This window comes from Neoarius graeffei, chromosome 24, assembly GCF_027579695.1.
Source record: "Neoarius graeffei isolate fNeoGra1 chromosome 24, fNeoGra1.pri, whole genome shotgun sequence".
Classification (NCBI taxonomy): Eukaryota; Metazoa; Chordata; class Actinopteri; order Siluriformes; family Ariidae; genus Neoarius; species Neoarius graeffei.
In genome coordinates this window covers 9228919-9247126 of record NC_083592.1, presented here as the reverse complement: position 1 = coordinate 9247126, position 18208 = coordinate 9228919, and the positions used below count along the sequence as shown (strand labels likewise).

Genomic DNA, 18208 nt, shown 5'->3' with positions numbered 1-18208 from the left:
CCTTCCCCTCGGAAATAAAACACGCAGGATCTTCGGTTCCGGGTTCCATAATGTGTTCATCATATTCTTTATTTAAAGAACAAAACGTGACAGAATACAAACTTCATAACGTGTGAAAAAAAACAAGAAAATAATACATTAGTAATAACTTTGTTCAATACAGAATGTACAAGTATTTTACATGTCTATGTAAATTTGTTTTCTAAAGCCTGAGACAAAATACAGAGAGAATTATGCACACAGAAAAAAATGCATAACACAAATCAGCAATGTCACAAACTTGCATAAAAAATAAATGAAGTAAAATTACATTTTCCCACAAAGGCTGTAGTAAAAGTATACATTAAAAGAGAAAACAGAATATAATTATTCAGTATTATAGCAAATTATGTAATATTATAATATAATGAATAGTAATCAAAAAGAAACGAGATCCTTTACAAAAATGAACTAAAAAAATAGAGCTTCATGTGAGTTTTAAGTGTGAAAAGCTTTTATTCCTTCACAGCTGTTACACTTTGTATTCGTTGATCCTACAACCCTGATGATTAAAGTGATCACGATTTTAAAGTGTTTCCTGGATTAAATGTCCTAGTTAGAGGTAAGGTTATGTAGCTGGAACGTTCTGCACATTTATTGTTCTGTTCCTCGAATGGTCACGCTGTACCCTGGTGTTCAGAGCTCCAGCTCTCACCCGGGTGTGATCCATCCATCCATCCATCCATCCATCCATTATCTGTAGCCGTTTATCCTGTTCTACAGGGTCGCAGGCGAGCTGGAGCCTATCCCAGCTGACTACGGGTGAAAGGCGGGGTACACCCTGGACAAGTCGCCAGGTCATCACAGGGCTGACACATAGACACAGACAACCATTCACACTCACATTCACACCTACGGTCAATTTAGAGTCACCAGTTAACCTAACCTGCATGTCTTTGGACTGTGGGGGAAACTGGAGCACCTGAAGAAAACCCACACAGACACGGGGAGAACATGCAAACTCCACACAGAAAGGCCCTCGCCGGCCGCTGGGCTCGAACCCAGGACCTTCTTGCTGTGAGGCGACAGCGCTAACCGCTACACCACCGTGCTGCCCTGAGTGTGATCCTAATAATTTATTCATGCAGTGTTGATTTTAAAAAATAAAAGTATAAAGAAGAAGAGGAACAGTACACACGTCCTGATAAAACAACAGGAACTTTAGGACAATCTGCATCCTGCTTTGGTGCCTTTATCCCGTCATGGGTTCTCATACAGCAGAAAGCCACCAATAAAAAACAAACAAACACAAAAGACCAAATGTTACACTATGTTACACAAATGTATGATAAAACCAGATGAGGGGGAAAAAAAGCTTATTGTTTTGTAATGGCTCAAAAGTGACAACGTCAAAATAAGCTGAGAGGCCCAAACATGGACAATAAACAAAGCATTGGAAAGCTACACAAGGAAACAAAAACACAAAGTGGCCGAGCTGCTCATGGTCTGTGGTCGTAATCGTTCAGCCTCCTCTTGAGCAGCGAGAGTTTGGCTTTCAGCTGTTTGCTTCTCTTCTTCTTCATCTGGTATTCTGACGACTGTGAGGGAGACAACGGCAGAGAGCATGAGACAACAATTAAAGAAGACGATCGATCGATCTATCTATCGATCGATACTCAAGTTACATAAATTCTTCACTTATAAATGTCTGGATTAGTGACTAACATGACTGAATTTGTGGAAAAATCTCCCCTTTCTAAGCCCACATCTGTAGCCCTTCATCCTTCATCTAGTCTCTGCTACAGAGATCCATGTTTAAAAAAATAGATTAGGCCGAATTACAGCCCATTTTTTCATCGAAGTATCCAGATCACGCTCAGTCACTGGACACAAATCAATGGAGATTTGACAGGTCTCAGAGTCGGAGATGGAACAAGACAACTTCTGAAAACCTTCTGAACTAAGATCAAGATCTGTAGATGAGATCATGCGCAATAAACTTCACTAGACTCTTTCTGGAAGAAACATTTACGGAGAACCCGACAACAGAAGCCACATTTTGACCAACAGGGAACGGGTTCTTGAACTAGTTTCGTTCAGGATTCTCTGAACCTTGGTGCCTGCTAACGAACCAGCCCACATGTTCACCAGATTTGAACTGAGCCAATGTAAGCAAGGATGCATCATGAACAGACGGCATGACACAATTCACAACAGGAGTGAATAGTAGGAGCAAGATGGCAGAGCACTTTGATTACATGCCAGCTTTTTTTATGTTATTCCAGATATTTGTTTTCGTCCCATTTTTCCGTTTCCGTTGCGGTCTCCATTGCTGTGCTCTGCTTCCTTGCCAAAATAATGACTGATGTCATGATTTGCGCTGGAAAAAACAGCTACTGCGGTTCCAGTTGGGAGCCAAGTTTTCAGATTACGAACCAATTAATTTTTGGTGTGTGAACCAGAACAGAACCCGTTCCCTGTTGGTGGAAAAGGGGTAAGAGTGGTTCTTTATTAGAAAAGGTGCTAAATAGACCTTTTCTCAGAAGCTTGACTCTTTAATCAGTCAACGAACCCTTGAAGAATGAGGTGAATGAGTAAGTGTACAGTACAAGCACCAAATTACTGGATATTGTAATTAGTGTCGGGCGTTTAGCATTCAGCTGAACCGTCTTGGTTCTTGTACACCTATTAGACGTTTATTGGTGCTCCCTTGCTAACAGAATTATCCTAAGACATTCTTATTATTCCATCCTGAAAACATTCCAAGCACATTTTCCTGCTATTACAGAAACATAAGATTGTCGCGGTGTATCATGATTGACCTGACCTTGACAAAGTCAAATGTTATCCAGCACACTAAAAACGGACACTTGTGTAATCCATGGGGACGTCCTTTGTCTTTTTTTTTTCAGAAATTATATCTAAGTATTTGTTGAACGAATGCAAAACTAATGTTCATCCTGTTCTATTAAAGCATAACAGGCTCTTATCTTGTATTAGCTCAAGTAAAGATAAATGGAAAACTCAGTACTGTAAAAAAAATGGATGAGTGTTTGTTACCTTTTTCAAGTTCCTCAATCGTGTGTATTCATCCATGGCGTCCTGATTGGAACAAGTAAAAAAGAATAATAAATAATAACGATTGGACAAATGAAGCTGGTAAAAACATCTAATGAACACAAAGACATTTAAAGCTAGACTGCCTTTCAGATTTTTCAAGTGTAGGTCATAAAAAGAATTTTCCCCAACACCAAGTTATTTTTGTTTAGTGACCGAAAGCTACCGAATTCAAATCACAGACTTCCAATTGTATTAGTTTTTTTTTTTAAACAGGACGATTAATGAATTTAAGGCCACATGGCCCTAAATTCTCCACTATTTTTTCCTGCTTCACCATGACCCAATTCAAGGTACTACATCACATCACGTGGTGGGCTTTCCCGGTTCATGCAAGGCATTGTGGGGTACAAATTTGAAACGGAAGAGAAAAATGGACGACGTGAGTGTGCGAATGAAACGTGAAAGACTGACTACAGTAACGGAAAAGAAACGCAGGACCAAACTAATAAATATCGGCGTCAGCGAGCACTTCGGTGTGATCAGCTTTTTGTTTAGCAACAGAATGTTGGAACTGTCAGTGCACGGTTAAAAGTAAACCTGCCCATGCGCGCGCGCGCACACACACACACACACACACACACACACACACACACACACGGACTTCCTCTGTCTGCTTGACTGTGCGAAGCGAGTGAGGTCATGCATATTATTTGCTTTAATTCCCTCAAATTAAATAACTTCCCAGCCACAGAATGGCCTGATATTTTGTGAGATATTACAGAAATTAACATATATCACAACGACCACATTTCAGATGGAACTAAATTTCGCCGATTTTATGAAATCGAAAGGCCGTCTAGCTTTAAAAGGCATGATAAAGACGTCTTCAGTGATGTTTATGAGACTATTTCATCCAGGAGGACGTTACAAGTAAAAGATGTATATTTAGCGACCACTGGTGAGACCAGAACTAGTCACTGTACTGGTTAGTGAATATGCTTTAATTAAACAGTGCTGTAATGATCTGTATGTATTATTCAGTAGCATGATAGTTTCTGTGCAGTCAGAACTACAGAGCCATCATTTTTTGAGTCACATGTCTAGTTTCCACTCACCAGGAACTGTGGGCTTCCCTCCTGAAGTTTGTTGAGCTCTTGGTCCACTTTGGCCAGGCCCAGGTTGATGTCGTCGAGCTCCGCCTGCAGACGCTTGTACTCCATGATGTTGCGGTCAAACTGGCGCTTGTATTCCACCCTCGCGTTTTCATTCAAGATAGGAGGGAACTCACTGTGAGAGCGAGAGAGAGAATTACACAATGAGGTCACTGGATAAGTCATTAGGCAGACTGCAGTGTCGCCTCAGGAAATCTTCAGTAACAAAATTCAGCTTTATGTGCCAATTAAATCCTTCTGACCAATCAGATTCGAGAATCCAACAGCGCCGTGGTTTCCAAACTCTAGAGCCAAAGCAGCGCTGATCTATTAGTAAAGCAACGGCTAAAATTTCTCTCATACGGTCCCTTATTTAGTGTATAATCCGTGCAGGACGCGGTGCACACAGCAAAGTGCTGAAGTCACGGAGACGTCAATCTGATAAAGTTACACACCGCTAACTCTAATTATTCTATCCACATTCACTGGATATGAGCAATCGCATGCCCTGATTGGCTACTGTACTACTAGGATATCAGCTCATATACAAAATGTCAGAGCGTGTTGCTGAAGCAACCAAGGACGAAATCAAAACTACTCAAAAACAAAACCCTAAAAATAAAAAAAGCAACAAAATATGGAATAAATGTATTTGATGGTAAGAGCGTATCTTTTTTTATTTTTTACGAATAATTATCGCATTTTTCACAAATTGCTCTTGTCGTTTCGCCAGTTTGTTTACATTCTAAGCAGAAATTATTTTGTTGGACGTTTTGTATAAAGTTGCTATTTATTGAATTTGCAAAAAATAAAAATGCTCCATTTCTCAAAATACAGTGAATGTGGATAGAATAAAACAGTTATTCCACTCAATCTCGTCGTACATGGATTACAGCCGACTCGGTGCTACGCGCCTCGTCGGCTATCAGCTCATGTACGACTTGATTTCGTGGAATAACTGCTAATTATAGCGGCTGTAATTTAAAGACTGTATTCAGACAACAGAATACAAACATTCATTATCGTGGTGAGAGCCATCACACATTCACAAGGGAAAAAAAACCAGGCTGAAATATGAAGATATTATGAAAATAAACGCTTCTTGATTAATTAATCAAACAGAATGAAAGAAAAGGGTTATGAAAATTTAACTACAGAATCCATTTACTCCTCTGTGTAATCAATAAATCAACTGCTTGATTCTGCTTTTTTTTCGCTACTTGTGTTTTTTTTTCTTCGTGCTGATTTCTCAGATTCTTTGTTTCCGAGTTTCGACACTTTTCTTCCAAGAAGTCTACGGCTCCCTGGAAGAAAAGTGTCCCTGAACATCCTGAAGAGTATCATTTCCATCCCAGGAACTATTATATTACACACAAACACAGAGTTCACCGAAAACTGTTTATACCGTGTTTCCTCAATCCATCAATTTCTGGTTCTTACACATGATTACATCATCACTGGCAGGGTGCGGTTGAATCTCGTGTTGATGTTTAAACTCTCGCAGGTTTACAGTGTTTGCTCATTCATGACAGATGATGACAAAGTTGTGATTGTGACAGAAAAGTAGGAGCTCCAGTATGTTGTAGATGAATATCTGCCAAATTCCAAACCAGACTCTGTAATAATGTTCTCATGTCCGGTGGTTATATGATGAAGATCCTCTAACGATAGAGCTATGATTTGGAAATTGTACAGAAAACCATACATGTCAACCTTTGGTCAATCAAACCTGTATAACCAACCTCCAAAATCCATATTTCCCTTATAAAATCCGTATAAGATGCAAATTAAAATAATTTACCTAAAATTTGAATGATAATTAACAATGATATATCCAAGTTACTTTTTATTCAATATTAATAACAATAAACCTTCAGAATGAATACAAAGCTCCAATCTTCGACAAAAACACAAAGTGTCACTCTAATGTTCTGAATTGTACTCCATGACAGCTTTTTTAGCACTCCGCACCAATACCTCACTAGGCTGCATGTCACAGCAAGTGTCTGTGTTGATCTTGCCAGAGTGCCCATTCAGAATCTTTTCAGTCACTAGTGAAAGTCGCTCAGGTGGAAATACGCATTTCAAATAAAATGTTACTTCATGGTTGGCGGGATTCTCGCAATGCGGTGTGCGCATGATCAGAAGTGGAACGAAGTCTTGCTACCACAAGATAACGCGCGATTTCATAAGACTCTTTACTGGCTCTTTGTGCTTTCTGTGGTGTACGGTACGTTTGTAAATGTTATGCGCTCTTTTATCATCGTGGGAATTGATTATAGCTCTAAATAAATATTGAAGTTTTTTTAAAGAATCCGTATAACTATTTGTACGCCTGTATACTACGTTTATTGAATCAAATCCGTATAAAATACAGACATTCCGTATAGGTTGACATGTATGGAAAACGGGCTTAAAAACACAAACTTGAGGTAATGCAGAGATTTGTTTTATGTCCATTCGCACGTTTCGTTTACATTTACGCCATCCTGCGAGTTTGGAATCATGTTATTGATGGCTTTTAGATGAGTATCGTAGCAGTGCTCACACTCTAACTTTGTCATCGCCGTCTTTGGTCATGGTGGCACCAAATTCAGCTGATTTGTAAGATTCACTTATGACGACAAGCGATTCATCTGTGACAGCAAAATCAGGATGAAAATCGCACGGTGTAAACCCAATACAAAAAACACTGACTGTTTTTGTAAGGCATAAATCAGCACAGAGGATTAATATTAATGCTAACAGCCAGAATGAACGCCGTCGCTTAAAGAGACATTTACGCTTTGCGGTTTCCTGTCACATAACAAGCTGCGTGTTTTTCTAACTTCAAGAGAGTCCAGTGAGGGAATGAAGTAAGTGAGAACAAGTACAGCACATCCACAACGTAAACTAGAAACAGCTCGTACGAACCCTTGTTCACGTAAAGCTCATTTTAAAACTTCTCACCTGTCGTATTCAGCATCGTCCAGCTCATCCGCCGATTCCGCTCCCGTGTCATAATCTCTCGGTCGGCCTTTCAACATGATCGATGTACTGGTTGTTTCAGAGTCACTGTCAAATAAGGAAACACGGAAATGTTAAAAAAAAAAAAAAAAAACACACACTTTTAGTCACTGAAAACGTTCAAACAAAGCGACCAGGATCACAAACACACAAGGTCACTGACACAAACACCAGGGCTATAAATGTTCCAGATGTATTTTTAAAATTTAAATATAATTTTCATATTTTTTTTCTTGCAAATACACAACTAATGAGTCATGTGACTAAGCGTCACATGATCGGTCAGGAATATGGTTCTATTTCCCAATATGAAAAACAAAAATGAAAAAAAAATTTGTGATTTTCAATAATCTGTCTGGTTTATTTACAGCAAGTATGATTTTTGTTGGGGGCGGCACGGCGGTGTAGTGGTTAGCGCTGTCGCCTCACAGCAAGAAGGTCTGGGTTCGAGCCCCGTGGCCGGCGAGGGCCTTTCTGTGTGGAGTTTGCATGTTCTCCCCGTGTCCGCGTGGGTTTCCTCCGGGTGCTCCGGTTTCCCCCACAGTCCAAAGACATGCAGGTTAGGTTAACTGGTGACTCTAAATTGACCGTAGGTGTGAATGTGAGTGTGAATGGTTGTCTGTGTCTATGTGTCAGTCCTGTGATGACCTGGCGACTTGTCCAGGGTGTACCCCGCCTTTCACCCGTAGTCAGCTGGGATAGGCTCCAGCTTGCCTGCGACCCTGTTGAACAGGATAAAGCGGCTAGAGATAATGAGATGAGATTATTTTTGTTGTTGTTATTGTTTGTTTTTGTATACTACTTGCTGGCTGCTAGTCACATGACCGAGCACACTGTGTAGAAAGAGGAAGTCCAGCCTGGCATTTTACAAACGCATAAGGGGAATTTGACAAAATTTGACTCATGGTTTTAACTCGTCTCGAAGTTTTGTGCCAAATGTTCGTCCTATGAAGTAAATTTAGTGCACACTGTGTTTCTTCTGATTCATTCGCAACTGAGTCATAATCCAGTTTTAATGACTGTAATCACAGATCAGCTGACAATTAGATGAATTACAGCAATCGATTTTTCTCCCAACCTTCTTTAACATGAACCACAGCGATGTTGAGTTCTGGATGCTGATTGGTCAGAAGGTGTTGATTAATTTTCTGACATGAGCGCAACCGCAAACCACAGGTTTATATTAAAGCACACGTTGACATATGTTACTGTTTCTGTAGTAACAGCTTGTTCTGCAAATGCGCCACACTAATTAGATCTCAAACGTATTTTTAATAGCGGTTTTATTTAACAGAGAAAAACATATACTTGCTGATATGAGTTTTTCCGTAAGGAGACGTTTATTTCGCATTTATGGAAGGAGTCTGATGTGTCAGCGCTTTGTCACAGTCTGTAGTAGGGTGCATCAGTTGCCCTCACTTTCATAAAATCTGATGCATTTTTGTTTGGGTGTTCCTTCTCACCAATAAAGACATCCTGTTAAATTTTTTGACCATATTCAAAAGTCTAATGGTGGCACCATGAGGTTCATTTTTTGCCAAAAAACGCTTATTTTATGTTTTCGTGTAAGGTTTGAATCACAATGTTGGACTCCATTTATTGATTTCTTGTGAGCCAGAGATCATGCTAAGAACCTTTGCAAGGGATTGAGAAGCATTAATGTGATTCATAATACATTTGTATTGTTTAAAAGTAGTTGAACAATGATTCAATGAACAGCTAAAACTCAAACTGTGCTTGATAATATATTTAGAATATGTACTAAAAATGTGTATCTAAGATATTTGGTATACTCTATAAGGTGCCATAATGTTTCATGAAAAGTGATTGAAATTTTGTCATAAAAGTCATAAAATAGCAGCTTTTTCCATAACTTTGAGCTCCTGGTGCCACCATTAAACTTTTGAATTTTGTCAAAATATTTCACCCTTCTTACCAAAAGGAACATAAAAACAAAAATGCATCATGATCGGAGGAACTGTTCATTTTTAGGGGGCAACTGATGCACCCTAGTCTGTAGGTTTTCCACCACAGTAAAGTCTTCAGAAAGACAGATGGGTTTGTGCTTTCTCACCAACATTACAAATTGTGCTTTTTGTCTCTTTCACTTCAAGGTTCAGGCGCAGCGTGGGGAAAAAAAAAAAAAAAAAACACAGTGACCAAACCTTTAATTAATGATTGAAACCCTGGTCTCTGTTGGGTCACCATGCTCACTTCCTGTGGAGCAGGATCATCAAGTTTAAAGAATGAACAAAATCTCTGAACTCCATCCACATTCCACTGCCTACTTTAAACCCGTCATCAGCGGACCTAAATCCTCGGAGACTGTTACTTTTTGGTGGATTGTCTTTTAAGGATAAACGATGCAAAATCCTGAACAACCCAGATGTGTACCAGTGATTACATTACAGATCACCATCTGTGCCTGAAGTACTGCGGTGGAAAAGAGGATGACGTGGCGGCTGAATAAAAATCAGTCAGATTTTCCAGGTCCTGCAACATACGAATAATCCTCCAAAGTGTGTTTCTGCACATCTCAGTTCCATTTTTTTATCAAAACAAACAGATTAAGCTTCCAATATCCACATGTTAACTTGAGAATAGTCTGCAGAATAGCGATTCTAAGGTTCGTGTTGAAATTTAATCCAGTTGCTTTTTTTTTTCAGATTTGGATTCACGTGTATTTGATTTCCTGACTTTGTGGAGTGAAATGAGTCAAAAGAAATAAAAATCAAGTCAATGTGTCCCCCGTCAGCTGCCTCAGGGGTCCCAGAGGTCAACATGGCCCGATAGGACTCCTTCTTCAGCTTGACGGCATCCCTTACTTCCGGTGTCCACCACCGGGTTCGGGGATTGCCGCCACGACAGGCACCGGAGACCTTGCGGCCATAGCTCCGAACAGCTGCGTCCACAATGGAGGTAGAGAACATGGTCCACTCAGACTCAATGTCCCCTGCCTCCCTCGGAAGCTGGGAAAAGCTCTCCCGGAGGTGGGAGTTAAAGACCTCCCCAACAGAGTGCTCGGCCAGACGTTCCCAGCAGACCCTCACCATACGTTTGGGCCTGCCAGGTCTGTCCAGCTTCCTCCTCCGCCAGCGGATCCAACTCACCACCAGGTGGTGATCAGTTGACAGCTCAGCCCCTCTCTTCACCTGAGTGTCCAAGACATAGGGCCGGAGATCAGATGAAACGACTACAAAGTCGATCATCGACCTCCGACCTAAGGTGTCCTGGTGCCACGTGCACTTATGGACACCCCTATGCTCGAACATGGTGTTCGTTATGGACAAACCGTGACTAGCACAGAAGTCCAATAACAAAACACCACTCGGGTTCAGATCGGGGAGGCCGTTCCTCCCAACCACGATGTTGACCTCTGGGACCCCTGAGGCAGCTGACGGGTATCGGCAGGCCAGGCGTGCTGCAGCTCAGGCAGTTGCGGAGGCAAAAACTCGGAACTGGGAGGAGTTCGGGGAGGCCATGGAGAAGGACTATCGGTCGGCCTCGAAGAAATTCTGGCAAACCGTCCGGCGCCTCAGGAGGGGGAAGCAGTACTCTGCCAACACTGTTTACAGTGCGGGTGGGGAGCTGTTGACCTCGACTGGGGACATTGTCGGGCGGTGGAAGGAATACTTTGAGGATCTCCTCAATCCCACCATCATGTCTTCCACTGAGGAGACTGAGGCTGATGACTCAGAGGTGGACTCGTCCATTACCCAAGCTGAAGTCACTGAGGTGGTTTGCAAGCTCCTCGGTGGCAAGGCACCGGGGGTGGATGAGATCCGCCCTGAGTATCTCAAGTCTCTGGATGTTGTGGGGCTGTCTTGGTTGACACGCCTCTGCAACATCGCGTGGCGGTCGGGGACAGTGCCTCTGGAGTGGCAGACTGGGGTGGTGGTCCCTCTTTTTAAGAAAGGGGACCGGAGAGTGTGCTCCAATTATAGGGGAATCACACTTCTCTGCCTCCCAGGGAAAGTTTACTCCAGGGTACTGGAGAGCAGAATTCGACCGATAGTCGAACCTCGGATCCAGGAGGAACAATGCGGTTTTCGTCCTGGTCGCGGAACACTGGACCAGCTCTATACCCTTCATAGGGTGCTCGAGGGTTCATGGGAGTTTGCCCAACCAGTCCACATGTGCTTTGTGGATCTGGAGAAGGCATTCGACTGTGTCCCCCATGGTATTCTGTGGGGGGTGCTTCGGGAGTATGGGGTTCGGGGCTCTTTGCTAAGGGCTGTCCAGTCCCTGTACGAACAGAGCAGGGAGTCTGGTTCGCATTGCCGGCAGTAAGTCAGACCTGTTCCCAGTGCATGTTGGACTCCGGCAGGGCTGCCCTTTGTCACCGGTTCTGTTCATAATTTTTATGGACAGAATTTCTAGGCGCAGCCAGGGGTCGGAAGGAATCCTGTTTGGGAACCACAGGATTTCATCTCTGCTTTTTGCGGATGATGTTGTCCTGTTGGCTTCTTCAAACCAGGACCTTCAGCATGCACTGGGGCGGTTTGCAGTCGAGTGTGAAGCGGCTGGGATGAGAATCAGCACCTCCAAGTCCGAGGCCATGGTTCTCGACCGGAAAAGGGTGGCTTGCCCTCTCCAGGTTGGTGGAGAAGTCCTGCCTCAAGTGGAGGAGTTTAAGTATCTCGGGATCTTGTTCACGAGTGAGGGAAGGATGGAGCGTGAGATCGACAGGCGGATCGGTGCAGCCTCCGCAGTGATGCGGTCGCTTTACCGGTCCGTCGTGGTGAAGAAGGAGCTGAGCCAAAAGGCGAAGCTTTCAATTTACCGGTCGATCTACGTTCCGACTCTCACCTATGGTCATGAGCTTTGGGTAATGACAGAAAGAACAAGATCGCGGATACAAGCGGCTGAAATGAGTTTCCTTCGCAGGGTGGCTGGGCGCTCCCTTAGAGACAGGGTGAGAAGCACAGTCACTCGGGAGGAGCTCGGAGTAGAGCCGCTGCTCCTCCACATCGAGAGGAACCAGCTGAGGTGGCTCGGGCATCTTTTTCGGATGCCTCCTGGACGCCTCCCTGGGGAGGTGTTCCAGGCATGTCCCCCCGAGAGGAGGCCCCGGGGAAGACCCAGGACACGCTGGAGGGACTATGTCTCTCGGCTGGCCTGGGAACGCCTCGGTGTTCTTCCCGAGGAGCTGGCCGAGGTGTCTGGGGAAAGGGAAGTTTGGGCTTCCATGCTTAGACTGCTGCCTCCGCGACCCGGTCCCGGATAAGCGGAAGAAGACGAGACGAGACGAGACAATGTGTCCCCAGACGATTGTCTCTGTAGCACCTCTCTCCAAGAGTGGTAATGACATTTTAATTTTTAAATATTGTTTACGAATATTTCACCCAAGCTAGCTAGTGTGCTGGAACTGGCAAGACCAAATCGATGTAAACTCAGGGCTATGTTCTGTCTAATGACCGCGAGTTGGCCTAGTGGTTAGTGTGTCCGCCTCTCGATCAGGAGATCACGAGTTCTACTCATGGTTGGGTCATTCCAAAGACCATCATAAAAGTGGTACCTACAGTGTGCCTTGCCAGACGGCAGCAAGTGGGGAGTCAAACTCTCGCGGTTACCAGAGGACCCGCCCCCCACTGTAACCCTAGCTGTATAGGCGAGAGGCCAAGGGCCATGGAAATGAAGATCGGCGCCGCCTGATGTGAAGGACTTTAGACGTTCAGTCTAATGGGTGCGCACACTCACCCAGGCAGATAGAGCGGTTTCGTCACGTCTGGGCTTTGGTGAAGATAATTCCCAATCTGGTCGTTGTGATCATTCAGGAAAGTCTCTGGCTCCCCGGACACATCAGTCACCTGAGAACAGAATTGAAACAGATTACAACCTTCCTACAGCCCTTCCTCCAAGTGATCCAGATTAAGTCTGTTTATGAAAGAGGGTCTGGTTAGTAGAAAGAACATTGGATATTTTGGGGAATATCCTTTGGATACTAATCACAACATTCTTAAAGCAAGCTGATTATTTTCAACATCAGCACAACGACTAAATATGCAGCACCCGTTCCTGTTTTTACAGTATCAGGAAGCACTGTTGACTTTTTAGTTTGTTGTCGTCGTCATCAACTCTCTCTCTCTCTCTCTCTCTCTCTCACAAACAACATTCAGCTCTGGTAGAACCAGTTCCTCCAGTCACTATCTGCAGATACCAGGACACAAAAAGAGGACGAAACTGCTGAAGCTTTCACTGACGAGTGCCAAGCGCTGCCTCTGTCTACCCCAAATATGAGAAGAATTTAAAAGAGCTTTAAGAAAGTCAGAGGACCACTTTCTCTTGGGTCTGCTGTTTAACAGGGCTACAATCATTTGAACTTTATTTCCTTCAAACAACTGCTGCTGCTTTCACAGATCGTAAGTTAAGATATCCTGAGCAATTCCAGGGCCTCTGGGTGCCTGGGACACACCCATTGTGAAGGATCAAGTATGAAGTATCAAATGAACAGCAAACCTATTGTGTTCTACTCACCCATTTTTCGACGCCATTAGAAAGGCCGTCGTTCAAATTACGGGGCTCCTCCCAGAGCACATGGTGTCTCCCATACTGGTTCATCTGGGAACGGGTTCTAATGGCAAACACCATCAGAACAATGAGCCCTATGAACACCAGGAACCCCAAAACAATAGCAACAGCCTGGAAGAAGCAAAAAGGGAGACTCAAAGTGAAGAATTTGCCTTTAATCATGAGCTATAGTATGTGTTTCCCTCCTGAAAGTCAACTGCTCACCTCCTGAGGGTCGACCACACAATAGTGGTACAAGTACTGGTCGAGTAAGAGGGTAGATGTCTGTGTCGGTGGTTGATTCTGGTACTGGGCACATATCTGCCACATCATGTTGTACATCATGGATCCGCTGCCCTGTGCCATGGGGTTGACGGCCACCAGGTACACCACGCTGGCGATGAGCATGAACAAGGCCAGGATTGCACAGATGATGATACTTGCCAAGTAGAACCTGGGGGACTTGGCTGCGTTCTGCCTCGAAATGACAAGGATAAAGATGATGAGCACGGCGATGAAAGTGATGGCAGCCATGGCAATCATGAAGCCCTTGCCCGACACAGGGTCCATGTAGTAGCTGTTCCCATACGACCCGCCTGCGATGTTGCTTCCGTACATGCCTGACCCATAGTTGTACCCTGTTCCATAGGAGCCACCCATGCCGCCCATGCTGCCCATGCCGCCCATGCCGCCCATGCCACCCATGCCGCCCATGCCGCCCATGCCACCCATGCCGCCAATGCCGCCCATGCCGCCCATCCCCATGTTGTAATCCCATGCCAGCGTGGATGCCACACACGCAAAAATCGCCACACACATGATGATGATAATGATGCTCAGGATCTTCATGACGCCGGGTGGCGACGTCCAGCGGTAGAAGTGGAGCATTTCATCCTTGTGGTAGTGCGAGAACGTGTGCTGGGACACCTGGAGAGGACTAAAGAATTAGAAAACAAAATCACTTACATGTATCAAGTCTCCTACCGGAGTGATTCCTGAATCACAAATCTATTTACACACACACGACTTACTTATCCTTACTGCTGCTGTGGTGTTTATGTGAAGGCATTCTGGTGGATGCTTGTCGTCCTGTTAGCACCAAAAAGAAAATCCACCTTTATTATGTCAGGCAACAAACAAAACAACACGAGTTTACCACGAACACTATTTGAACTTGAAGTCCACTGATCATTTTTAATCACATGAAGGCTACACTTAAGACCGGAAGTGATGCATTTAACAAGGACACGGGCCCTGACGGACCTTTTTTACATTCACAGCCGCAGAGATTTGCATATATGATGATGATGATGATTGATTTCAATCTTGAGACATGGTATAGAGAACTCACATGCTGCTTTAATTGTGTTTAAGATCAGATCAGATCAGATCAGACGGTAGGCTAAAAGAAACGACTAAATTCATGTGGTCAGTGCTCATAAACAGACTTTTGGAGAGAGAAAACTAGAGATAAGGAGCAAGCGCGTGCCTTTTAGGCAGAGTAGAAATAAAAACGCACAAGACACACGGAGCCTATTTATTCATCATGCGCCACAAAAACCTGTTTGTTTTACATTAAGGATTATCGACAATTTAGTGAAAAGGTGTTACGGTAGATTAATCTGAAATCCAATCCAAAAAGACCAAGACAAAGCCAGTACTCACCTGTTCACCTGCGCAGCACTGTGTGTGTGTCTATACACAAAACACCCTGCTCTCTCTCTCTTTGTAAGACAGGTGAGCAGTGCGCAACAGGTACACAGACCACACCCTGCAGCACCGACCGCATCTCTCCACAAAGCCCTGAGGGCCCGAATGCATTACTGCGCATGCGCATTTCATCTCTTTTTGCCTCCCTAACCAAGTCTCCTTTTTTTTGTACATGTTGCTCTACTTTTCATTTCATCTGTAAGCATGTTAGAACGACACTGTAATCCATTCTCGCGTGAATAATCTCATCTCATTATCTCTAGCCGCTTTATCCTGTTCAACAGGGTCGCAGGCAAGCTGGAGCCTATCCCAGCTGACTACGGGCGAAAGGCGGGGTACACCCTGGACAAGTCGCCAGGTCATCACAGGGCTGACACATAGACACAGACAACCATTCACACTCACATTCACACCTACGGTCAATTTAGAGCCACCAGTTAACCTAACCTGCATGTCTTTGGACTGTGGGGGAAACCGGAGCACCCGGAGGAAACCCACGCGGACACGGGGAGAACATGCAAACTCCACACAGAAAGGCCCTCGCCAGCCCCGGGGCTCGAACCCAGACCTTCTTGCTGTGAGGCAACAGCGCTAACCACTACACCACCGTGTCGCCCGCATGAACAATCACGAATTAGAAATCATTTCATACAAATCAAGCTTTCTTTCGAAAAATGCTTCATAACATCCTGTGCTACTTTCTCAAAAGGTTTGCTCCTGAGCTCCACTTACTGTCTGTCTGTCTGTGGTTTCCTCTGGGTTCTCAGGTTTCCTTCCACCGTCCAAAAAAACATGTTGACTGCTGTCTGCTATGCTAAATATACTGTATTTTTACACCAACGGCAGAATGTTCCAGTTTCCGGACACAAGAAATGTTGGTCAACCAACATTTCTAAGCATTCTTCCTTTGGCACCGTTTTTACCTTTCTTCATCATGATCTGTTTTTTTCTATCATGTAAATGTGTTGTGACTGCTTTCGATTTCCATTTGTAAACTTATTCAGGTCATTTGTGCTTAATGATACGAGACACACATCCTTTTTTAAAGCTTGTCTGGTATTTTTTTTTTCCTGGGTATTTGATGTTGCCCTTTCGCCCGTAGTCAGCTGGGATAGGCTCCAGCTTGCCTGCGACCCTGTAGAAGGATAAAGCGGCTAGAGATAATGAGATGAGATGAGATACAAGACACACATCCTTTTTTAAAGCTTGTCTGGTATTTTTTTTTTCCTGGGTATTTGATGTTGCCCTTTCGCCCGTAGTCAGCTGGGATAGGCTCCAGCTTGCCTGCGACCCTGTAGAAGGATAAAGCGGCTAAAGATAATGAGATGAGATGAGATACAAGACACACATCCTTTTTTAAAGCTTGTCTGGTATTTTTTTTTTCCTGGGTATTTGATGTTGCCCTTTCGCCCGTAGTCAGCTGGGATAGGCTCCAGCTTGCCTGCGACCCTGTAGAAGGATAAAGCGGCTAGAGATAATGAGATGAGATTTGATGTTGCAGATAGTAGATATTGTCTGATTTTGCTGACAGCGGTGTCATTACTAATGTACTTCCTCTTCCTTTCATGTCCATTTTTCATATATCCACACCCACACACACCTAGGGTATATACCCACCCAACTTTAGAGTGTATGAAGCTGTAATAAAAAGTGAGGAAAGTAAGTAAATGAGTCCAGTGGCATGTCGTACACACACCATGTCCACATTTCCAGGTGAAGGATATCCATGCTGCTTTATTAGCCACTCAATTTACAGGGAATGATAGAGTTTAGTAACCTCGACTAAAGTTCGATGCATGCTTGGAGCAGGCCTGTGTTTGAGTTTGATCAGGACGCGGTGTGATTATATTACCAGACAACACCACAGTTTCATTTCTGATCAATACTGAGAGTACAAACTTTAGAAAATCTTTTTTAAATGGTTAAATTAGTTATCAGGAGCGGTGTCTGGTGGAAGGCAGGCTCTTTCCTTGAAACTAGTTATGGGTAGTGCAGCGAAACTGCCGTCTACAAACCTGTCAGACCAGTCGAAACTCACATCTCAAATTCCTTCATCACAAATACAGCATTCCCGACACATGACAGCACACCGTGCACTGAAACCACGAGCGTGCTGCAGAAAATAATGATGTTTTAAGGGAAATGATAAGGGAGAATTCGAGCAGTGTGTCAAATTAACCTTTTCATGCACACCCTAGTAACACAGAATGTTAGGCCCTGTCCACACGGCAACGGATTCAGGTGACTCCGATACAATTGCTTATCGTTTAGGCCTGGCGTCCACACGGCGCCGGCGTTTTGGGTGCCCAAAACGCAATCTTTTTGAGAACGGGTTCCAGAGTGGAAAGATCTGGCAACGTTGCCGTTGTGAAGTCGTCTGGATGAGTAAAACGGATTTGTTTACGATGACGTCACAACCACATGACTGTGAATGCTTCACGCCGGGTAGAAGTGTAACGAATATCACCAGGAAAAAGCCTTACAGAGCACTAGTGAGAGTGAAACACGAGCTTGGATATTATTATTATTATTATTATTATTATGTTCAGTGTTAGTTCACAGTAGTAATGCAAGAAGCAGAATAGTGACAGTAATAGTGAAGCAAAAACATGCAATTGTACAAACACTGCAGCTCTACAGCAAAATATTCATTTATAAAATGGTCTGATTCTTAACACCAGTAGTGCCAATGATCTCATTGCGATGCGATGCGAGTTGTCAAGAAATCCTATAACTTGGTTCATGAAACGCGCTTACAAAATATTTTCACTGTGAATATTTATTGTGTAATG

At 43.8% G+C, this 18208-nt stretch overlaps 1 protein-coding gene across 1 annotated transcript; it reads right to left on the bottom strand.

Annotated features, from left to right (window-relative positions):
- Positions 1-36: 36 nt before the first annotated feature.
- On the bottom strand, positions 37-15469 carry LOC132872917 (occludin-like). Its single transcript, XM_060908040.1, has 9 exons — positions 15372-15469; positions 14738-14795; positions 13932-14643; positions 13674-13838; positions 12897-13006; positions 7140-7244; positions 4155-4326; positions 3040-3081; positions 37-1577 (listed from the first exon to the last, which is right to left on the bottom strand). Exons 2-9 carry the CDS (start codon positions 14773-14775, stop codon positions 1479-1481), a joined length of 1443 nt encoding a protein of 480 aa, XP_060764023.1. The 5' UTR covers positions 14776-14795; positions 15372-15469; the 3' UTR covers positions 37-1478.
- Between the last annotated feature and the right edge of the window lie 2739 nt (positions 15470-18208).

What these genes read in the sequence shown, in the direction of transcription:
- LOC132872917 (XM_060908040.1), bottom strand. Translation starts at nt 14,775, where the DNA reads ATGCCTTCACATAAACACCACAGCAGCAGTAAGGATAA. An exon ending in CTAATGGCGTCGAAAAATGG is followed by an intron (nt 13,007 to 13,673) that starts GTGAGTAGAACA and finishes TTCTGTTCTCAG; the next exon opens with GTGACTGATGTGTCCGGGGA. An exon ending in AGGGAAGCCCACAGTTCCTG is followed by an intron (nt 3,082 to 4,154) that starts GTGAGTGGAAAC and finishes TGTTCCAATCAG; the next exon opens with GACGCCATGGATGAATACAC.